Raw genomic sequence first — 9,913 nt, 5'->3', positions numbered from 1 at the left:
TCCAGTAATCACTAATATATAGCTATATCCCCCAGACATGAATATGTTCTGCTTGAGTTATTACATTGCTAAAATCAGAGGATTTAATAGACTGTTAGTAAACCAACACTTTTAAAAAAGTGTAACTCATCTACAAGACAATAAGATGAAACTGTCTTCAACATAACAGGAACAATTAACAATGAGAACAAAGATTCTCACAACCCTTTTAACCCACTTAGACAAGGGCAACATAACTCCATATATTTCTTTTTTCAAACTCTGGAACAACAAGAAGGTAACATGGCATGGAATGGTTTATGACAGGAATTACAATACTTTATGTTCAGGATTTTAAATGCTATTTCCTGGTCCAAAGCAACAAGAAATGTTCAAGAACAATGATGCCTTTTTTAATCACATTTTTGGCAGTAAGGCACAATGAGGACTTAAGCTTGATTGAACTCAATTACTTTTCATACCTCAATAGAACAATTGCCCTTTTTACACACAATAAACCAAAATAATCTGGATTTTGTGCAGTTGAAAAAATATAGTATCACAATTGTTTCCATTAAATAACAAAAGAAATTAAAATCAAACATGAATAAGTTATTTCACGTAATAAGTAAATTAAAAGCATGGCAGCATTGAGTGTAAACAGTTACCTGAGATATATTCATAATTCAGCCATGGTGCTAGGGTTCATCTTCTATCAGCCATCAGAGAAGACGTTGGCGACTTATTCAGGCGTTGGAGTGTTAAGCTAGTTGGGAGAGGCTGGGAAAGAAGTCCTTTGAAGAAATTGTAGTCTGAAATTTTACAGCAACATATTTGAATGACACACAGCTTTTTATGATATGTACAATGTATAGCTCTGGTGGAGCCAGCTGCACATTTCCAAAAAAAATAAATAAATAAATACAGTCATCCTCCTACTATTTTTCTGTCATCTTCTGAGTGGATTTCACCAGCAATAACATCCAGCTGTTGATGCGACTTGTGTGATGCAAAAAAGTGTTTCCATTGCAGTTCTGTGAAATACATCTCAATACGACTGAAAACCCCCCTCTTTCTGGCACAAAAACGTTTCATTGAAAAGTGTAAGTTTTTTCTAAATCGGCTTGTTTCCATTAACCAAATTTATTTTTGTAATTTCAATTTGCACAATTGTGTGCTTAACTGAAACACAGCTGACATCAAAAAGCACTCAGGTAAAACTAAAAGATTCCCATAGGATGTTACAATACATGTGGCAACCCAGTACGAAATTCAATAGTGCCTAACTTTAATGAGCAGTGAAGGGCCCTTGGAAAATTCAAATTTTTGTTTTTATTCCATACTTCACAAGTAAGCACATTTATCATTATAAAAACAAAAGTTAATGTCTAGAATTCCCTCAATTTCACAGAAAAATTAACACAAACTTACCAAAAGTAGATTTAAAATGTTGATAAAGCTCTAATCACCTACAATCAAATAGATATTTGTTGTGGGAAATAACAAATATCTATTTGTTATTTCAAATAACAAAGGTGGAAAAACAGCTTCAAAACTTGCTTTTGGTGTTGAAATGAAGGTCAGAATTTGAGTAAAAGTTTTAGCTGCATTATAGGTATTGTGTTTCACAATATTCAACCGATCTATGTATTATTTACAGCATATCACCAAGCCCTGCTATATGATCAATTGAAGGATGACTCATCTTGTAAATCTTATGTTTGGACTGTGCTTTGATTTGTTTGTTTGATTTGATTTGTTGTATTTCTTTAAGACACCTCTTTCAGATTCTGTTTATCATCTTTGTTGTTTTCATTTGGCCACCCTACATAATATGTTGTCATGATAGTTACTACACAAGAAAAGCAAAGAAAAAGTAGAAGAAAAAAATGACACAATTCTGTAGGTCGGTCAAGTGCTAGAGGGCATGTATTTCTTGAATTTGTATTTAGTTCTTACATTCACTTGTAGTGAATGTAAGAAATAGAGCCTTTATTGGATTCAGCAGTATGTATCTTTTGTTTTTGTCTTTCTGTTGTGTACTGCCATAGAGCTATAATGCATTTTGCTGTCTTCTCTGTGGTGGCTGTTAAGGATTCACATTTTCTCCTAAACAATGTATAACTTAACAGTTTTCATAGTGCATAGCTCTAGCCTGGAAAGCAGAAGCAAAAACAAACAAACAAAAAGCCTGAACTATTATAACACTGACTAAATCATTTCCTACTAACTTCTTTTTGGGGAAGTTTGATGGCTATAATCCTCAATTCTGATAAATGTTGTGTTTCAGTTCTGGGAAACTGATCTATTTGTGTTGCAAAATCCACCAGTGACATCCCAAATGACAGAGACCAGAGAAAATAAACACAAACTCAAACATCAGTTTTATTTTCCAAATATACAGAGCAAAAGCATCATAGATTCACAGACCAGTACTGTTAAAATACAACTGTTTTCTTTTTTTTTCTCTTTACAGATATATGACAGCCACTGCCTAAAATAATGGTTGACCTGAAAGAATTTACATCTTGTCTTCTTGTCATCAAGTTGCTGTATGTGCATTGTTACTATTTATAACATTCTTAAAATGACCCTCTTGGTTCTATTTGAATGGACAAGTCCGTCCTTCTATGCCATTCACAATCGCCCTCAGGTCTCTCTTGTGTTTTCAAGATTGGAGTAAAGTTTTCAGACATCATTCACTTTAAAGTTCAGTCATTTAAAAGTTTTGAACAAGAGATAATCAAATAGACCAAATTTCAAATAGTTGGTTGCAGCATTGGCTGAACATGCAATGCATCCTTAAGAAGAAATCTGCTGTTCAATGTACATAACTTTTTAATTTTGATCAGCAATGCTGCCCCCAAATACCATTACACCCTGGGAGGTAAGCCATGTCATCTACATTAGAAGCCTCCACTGCTCTATGGAATGTTCATGGTAAAAAGAAAGTACACCCCCTTTAAATTACAGGGTTTTATGTATTAAGTACATACCTTGGGTACATAGCTTTACACCTTCATATTTTGTTTTAATTTTTGTTTAATAAATAACACATGGTAATTCTAAAGAACTATATAAACCCTTTCAGAACCTGGTCACAAGCCACAACCTTAGAACTGACAGAGGTCCTGCTGTCTTTTTACCATGACCATATTTACTTTATCTGACCTTGAGTCAGATAAACCAGTGAAACCTCTTGCCATCATCAGGAGAACAAAACAACTCAACCAATCACAGAGAACTGGAACAATTGACTTTCAGATGTTTTTTTTCTGTAATTCTTTCAGTTTTCAACCTAAACCCAAATCATTATAGAAGTGGTCTGAAGGCTAAAACAAAAACTCGAGGATTAACTGAAGGTACTATTTTAGTGTTGGTCTTATGCCTGTATTTTGTCACAGTACTAACAAGGTATTGATTGGTAGGAAAGGAAAAACAGAGAGAAAAAGACAGAAAGCATTTACAAGTTATAAAAGGTTTATGAAGATCAGTTCAATGTCTCAAATGGCACCTGCTTTAATGGGTTTTGCCATAGATATTAACAACTATCATACACAAGGGGAGAGCATAGATGATGGGATTCGGTTTGCAATCAATGGCAAGATATTGACCACCGGAATGTTCTGTATTTCTTTTTGCATTGTGTCTAGTTTATTCAGACTGAGCAAAATTGGTGGTGCAGTCAGCACTTTGCCCTGCTAATGAGCTCAGACACTTCAACCTTAAAAAGAGTTATTAGAGACTTGTTCTTAGAATACCTGAATAAAGGACTATCCTGCATCCTACACGCTAAGAAGTGTGTCTTGTTTTATCACGAAAGGGCAGCAACCTCTTGTAATTGTTCTGGGTCTCTGTGTGTAATCATCTGTTATACCCTGGCATCTGTCTGCCGCTCGCAGCCAGACAAACAGGCAGCACCAGCCGGTGAGCTGTCCACAGGTGAACGGGGCACAAGTTTCCCAACATGGACTTTGGTTCCCAGGGACCAACATGGCACTCAAATCATGTAGTACTTCTATGCTCGCAATAGCCATTATGCCCATCATTTAGGGGTGAATGAGACAGAAGGCAGGCCAATCAAATATTTATCTGTTTGCAGTGCAGGAGATTCGCTGGACTGGAAAAATGTATTAGGCTTGGATCAGTACAGAAGCTGCAGTTCATAGAGGATGGCAAAGTTTTCCTGTTCACAAGCTGAAGGTTGCTAAAAATCAGAGCTCTGATAACTTTTGTAAAGTAGTGTTACAAAAGAATTCATAATATGTACAGATAATATAGATTAAAGCCACATGTGTCAAGAAAGATACAGTGTATAGTTCAATTCAGTCACTGTAGTTTAGTGTTAATATACATTGTTCTGGTCAAAATTTCATACTTTTCCAGACTTGAATTTCCTGAAATTTTACATAAATATTTGCCAATTTTTGAAATTTAGCAAATGTTTACTATGGATGTACTGAATACATTTCCAATTTGGAACCTGCAAAATGAATGGATGGATGGATGGATGGATGGATGGATAGATGGATGGATGGATGGATGGATGGAAGGAAACATATAGGTAACGGAAATGGGAATAATGTCTGTTTCATACCAGTCCAAACCTGGACAAAAATAAAATCAATAATTTCTTCATTCTGTTTAGGAACCCTGTTAAATCCAATTACTACTAATAAAAAAAACCTATCTTGCACTCATAAGAACTAAGAAAACTTAATGGCTAAAAAAAAAAAAAAAAAGACAGACATTTTTGACAGTCATCACGGTGCTGAATGCAATATATTGCTAAGCATCTGGGCATCTTTCCCATCGACTGACAGAATAATAACCTCTTACTGCTTCTCACTTTAAAGCTGTCCCTGCCTAAGCTCGTCTTAGAGCCTTGTGTGTGCAGTGTTGGTTTTCCCGGTGAGATCTTTTGGAAAGAGAAAGCAGCTCCTCAGAGCTGTCAGAGTAATTTGCAAGAAATAGGCAGGCTTGATGAAATTTTTGGAAAGGAAACAAAGAGAACATTATTGTCTCTGTATAATTTTGATACCATATGTTTGTTTGTCCCTACAGCTAATGTGCTGTTGAGAAATCTGAGAAAAAGAAATGAAAACCAGGAAAAAGAAAAAAAAATATATAAATATATACAGAGAAAGACAGTATTACAGATTTATATACAGTCTGCTAAGTACCAAGCAGGATTATCAGCATTGAAACAGAGCTTTTTGTCTTAAGCTGTACAATGGGCACCAGTCCATTTGTAAAATTAGTCCAAACCGCTGCCTCTCAAGTGGAAAAACCCCATTCAAATACCTTGAATATGATCATGTGTAAAGTGCTTACAACAACAACTTGCTTCTGTTCAAATACAGTGCTTGGTGATTCATGAACTGGAAGTTTCAAGCTCACACAGGATCATCCCAGTGAGCTGCCTCCAGCAGTGCAAACTAAGTAAAAAAAACAAACTACTGAATTAGATAGGACATTCTGAAATCCATTTATGCTCTGTAGTTTATTTTTTATGTAATTTTAAAGAAAATATAATCAGTCAAAGTGTTCCAGCTTTATGAGAGTATTTGTTGTTCCAGGAATCCCAGTAGTTTATCTCTCAAAATATTGAGATAATTAAAGCAAATGTAATTCCAAGGTAAAACCAGGAAATGCAGGAAAACATGAAGGGTTGTATGTTGGTATTATATATGATGTACTGCACAATACACAGTGCCTCACGAAAAAATATTAATATCCCTTGAAGTTTTTGTCGCATTATGAAAACCTAGCTCTGCTGCATTTCATTGGGCTTTTATATCATAGACCAGCACACATCAGTATGTAACTGTAAAGTATTCGTTAAATAAAATAACGTGCAATCAATTCCAATCAGAAGTCACCTACTTATTAAATATACTCCAACTATGTGTGATTTAATTGCGGTATAACTCAATTAACTCAGAACAGCTGTTCTGTGAAGGCCTCAGATGTTAGTGAAAAAAACAACAGCATCATCAAGTCCAAGGAACACAGCGAACTTGTCTGTCATCAAGTTGGGGAATGTAGGGATAAGTTCTAAAGCAATATCATAAGCTCTGAAAATCTTGAAGACCATTGTCCATTTCATCATCCAGAAATAGAATGAGTAGGGCTTCCCAGCTAACAAGCCAAGCAATGACAGCATTAATCAGAGAAGCGAGCATGAGGTAATTTTGAAGGAGCAGCTCAGTTAGGAGTATGTCAACAGTACTATTATTAGTCACGCACTCTACAAATTTGGTCTGTATGGAAAGGTGAAAAAATAAAGGCAATAAGAAGTCCATTTTGCAACTTCCCACTAGCCATGTAGAGGAATAATGTGCCAACATGAAACAAAAGCTTAATTTTGTGGCCTTTATAATTTATGTGTAAAGGAAAACAAACACTGCATATTGCCCTGAATAAAACAGAAAAATATGATGGAAGCTGATCAGAATTGATGGGAAGATAGATAGTATAAATACAAACATCATTTTCGTTCTGCTTCATATTTTACTATGTGATGGTCTATCACCTGAAATCCCAATAAAATACATTAAAGCCAATAGTTGTAAAAATCATATAACTGCTAAAGTGGTGTAAACATTTTTGGAAGGCATGATGTCGTTTTTCTACATCTGCTTTAAAAACGCAGTCAAAACAAGAATCAAATCACTTTGTTGGTTCTGGTTAGAAAGAAATGGATATAACCAATAGCTTTGGCTTATCATTTGAATTCGCAGGGTTTGGTACTTTTAAAAACTCTCTGGACAATAGTCTGGGTTTTCCCACAAACCTCTCTAAAAAGATCAATTATGTTTACAAGAGTTATTATGGTATAAAAGTTAGTGTGTAAGTGGCTAAAGGCTGAGTACAGCATCAGCAACTGGGTACCGAACAAAACCTAATATATGTCACACACAGAAAAGAAGAAAACAGGCATTAGCTTTCCACCACCGTCTTCATAGCCAACATAAAAACAGAAAAAATAAATAAAACCGTCTCTGTTTGTCATGTTCGACCAGCACAATCACTAGTAGGTATACAGTCAGGATGCACTAAGCCCCAGTGTCAACAGTGATACTGACAATACTAATGTGATATTCACACAAGTAGCTAGAACATTATGTTTACTGTTTATTTATCAGTGTTGTTGATGACCTTTAGATTTAGAAGAAAAAAACTGACAAATGCAATGCAAGTTGTAGCTTGTAAGATTTCCTCTTTTATGTGTCTTGGAACTAGATTTGGTATCAAAACATAATATTGGATGCAGCTCCACATAAGCTGGACAGCTGATAGTGTTTGTCTCTCTCACTTAGTAAGTTAGCAATGACCCAGTTCAAACAGACCCTCAAGGCAAAATAGATATAGACATTAAGAGGCGCTTGTGTATATTTCTGCGCTATGTGGAAAATGAGTCAAAAAATTAGATGCTTGAAAGTGGACACTGATGTTCTTTTATCGCAGCGTCAAAGTGAAAACATGACTCCAAAAATTCAATTGAGATCTTAGCTCTTCTTCTTGTGAAGCTCAGATATAGAAAAAGACGGGGAAAATAGACGTTCTTTTTAAAGTTCTCCTCCACCTGCAACAACTTAACCTTAGCACACAGCGTGAACGGGCAAGGAGAAAGTGTTGTAAGTTATAAATTTAACAGACAGAAAATAACATGCACATTCATTGTTGTGCTTTAAACTACAAGAGGGCAGCAGGACGTTGGCTTTGTTTCATTGTCTGGCAGTTTGTGCAGAGTGCTGCGCTGAATGCTCACTTTTTCTCTGTGTCACAGTCTTCAGAAAGCAAATTTGGTCCATGCCAGCAGAGCTGATTGTCACACAAAGCCTTGAAATCATGCTCTCTGATTCCTTAACAATCTGAATGTAGAAACCAAGTGTTGCAAGTTAAATTCCAAACTTGTAGTGTCTGTGTTGGCAAATAAGCTCTCAGTGGCACATCTCTATTTTGGGTCAAAAAAGAAAAAGGGAGAGAGGATTGATGATTTAAACATGAAGGAAATATAAGGCTTCTTGATTCATTTTTTGGGGACATTTTGATGTCTAAGCAGGTCACAAGGTCCATCAAGCCCAGTCGTTGTTTGAGCGTCCCATAGGAAATTTTTACAAACACTGATAATTCATGGGATCCTGCAGGTGGAATCTTTAACAGTTTTACAATCCTTTCTGCTTGTTGCTCCTCATCCAAACACCCTCCCTCTCTAGCGGTCAGACATGGGTCTGCATCCGCTTCTGGAGGGGTCGGGTGAGGTCCGAGTTCTGTGAGGATGACTGGGAGTAGTGGGAAGAGGAAGAGGCAGATGCCTTGCTGTCTTTATCAAACTGCACATATCCATCCGGCTTACTATAGCTGCTGATGCTGCTGTCGCACTGCGTGTCAATGAAAGAGCTGGAGTCGCTAAGTGAACCACGCTGAAACTCCCGCTCACAGAGCTCGATGGAGCTGCTTCCCATGCCAAGCACAAAGCGCTGGCCATAGTCGTACAGGCGGTTGGGTCCTGCCCCCAGCGTGGAATAGATGTTGGTGAAGGACATGCCTGTTGGCACTCGCTGCTTGCCGAGGGTACCGGTGTTGGTGGAGTTCCTCACCTCAGCGGTCTGATTCCCCGTCATGGTAGGCGTGTGGTGCTCTTTGAAGGTGTTGACACTGTAATAGCCATTTGTAGGGTCCTATTGAAGACAATAAATATAACACAGATGACAAATAAGATAACAGTTGTTTGCTTAAATGTTCAGTTTCATTCATCATACAGTTATACTCAATAAATTGCAATGAGTCAGACGAAAAGCATCATTGAAAACAACAGTTTTAAGGAGGTATTAAACAAACTTTTCATTAAGCCTACGTTTCTGTATAAAAAGTCTTTTTTATTGGTCTGATATATTCTAATGTTTTTATTAGTTGTGAATGAAAAATCATAATCAACAGAAATAAAGGCTTGAAAACATTGGCCTATATGTTCTATATGTTAGCAATGTGTTTCACTTAATAAACTGAAGTACTGAAATAAATGCACTTTTCAATAATCTTCATGACATTGAAGGTAGAAGACCATGCCTTCCTACACAGTTCCGCTTGATTCTCATCTCCCTTCAGTGATCCGTCTGGGATCACCATTGAGCTCGATTTATCAAGATAGGTTTAATCAAACAGTGAACAGAAGGAAGCGTTGTGGACAATAATGCTATTATTCTGTGCTGTTTTAGAGTTGTAGACTCCCTATGGTTTTAGTTTGGCAATGGCAGCAGAGGAAGTGAATAAAGCCAATCAGTCCATGTTGGCCAGACTTGCAAATACTGAGCAATAAAAGTTGAGGCAAGAGCAATATTTAAGGCATTTTATTGCTGGCAAAGATGTTGTGACCCTACTCCCCACAGGTTTATTTACAGCGCACACAATTTCCATATTTCTCTGTATGAAGCAAAGATTAGAACAAGCAGCTAAATTTTAATCTGGCTAGTAAAATACACAACTTTTATAAACACCTAAACTGTTTGTAGAAGTAGTGGAATTCCTCTTTTCTCCTAGCCTAAACACACTTTAAAAAAATGACAAAAAATATCTTTTAAGAGTAATTAAAACAAAATAATTTTTTAACTGTATGTTTTTTACATACTTGAAGCCACGTCAGGAGAGTAGCTAATGCCAAACTGTCTCTAACCAAACAACACAAAGTAACAGTTTGTTTGTGTTTCAAAGAAAGCGCAGATGAAACTTGGTGTGAAGGTTTGGTGTGCTACTACTCTGTCCTTGAATCCATGTTCCTCACTAATTAAGCCTTGGCTCAATACTCAGTGTGGCATCTGTGTCACTGCAAAGTTCACATGCATACCAGCTTTAATTAGACCTTAATGGGTCACAGTGTCTGTAATTCCATGTCAGCGTTGGAACTGCTTCTGTGGTTACAGCTGTGCCA

The 9,913-nt window shown here is 36.6% G+C and overlaps 1 protein-coding gene across 8 annotated transcripts in view; it reads right to left on the bottom strand.

Moving 5' to 3' along the window:
* Positions 1 to 2,340: 2,340 nt before the first annotated feature.
* Positions 2,341 to 9,913, bottom strand: part of kirrel3b (kirre like nephrin family adhesion molecule 3b) — a 220,662-nt gene continuing 213,089 nt past the window's right edge. For all 8 annotated transcript variants that reach the window (XM_027999136.1, XM_027999135.1, XM_027999137.1 and 5 more), the window contains one exon: positions 2,341 to 8,666. In XM_027999136.1, the coding sequence (XP_027854937.1) occupies positions 8,205 to 8,666 (462 nt within the window). In that variant the 3' untranslated portion in view covers positions 2,341 to 8,204. The remainder of the gene's footprint in view (positions 8,667 to 9,913) is intronic.

The sequence above is a fragment of the Xiphophorus couchianus genome, chromosome 18, assembly GCF_001444195.1.
Source record: "Xiphophorus couchianus chromosome 18, X_couchianus-1.0, whole genome shotgun sequence".
Taxonomy (NCBI): domain Eukaryota; kingdom Metazoa; phylum Chordata; class Actinopteri; order Cyprinodontiformes; family Poeciliidae; genus Xiphophorus; species Xiphophorus couchianus.
The sequence above is the reverse complement of the archived record's forward strand: the minus strand, read 5'-3'. Positions and strand labels throughout refer to the sequence as shown.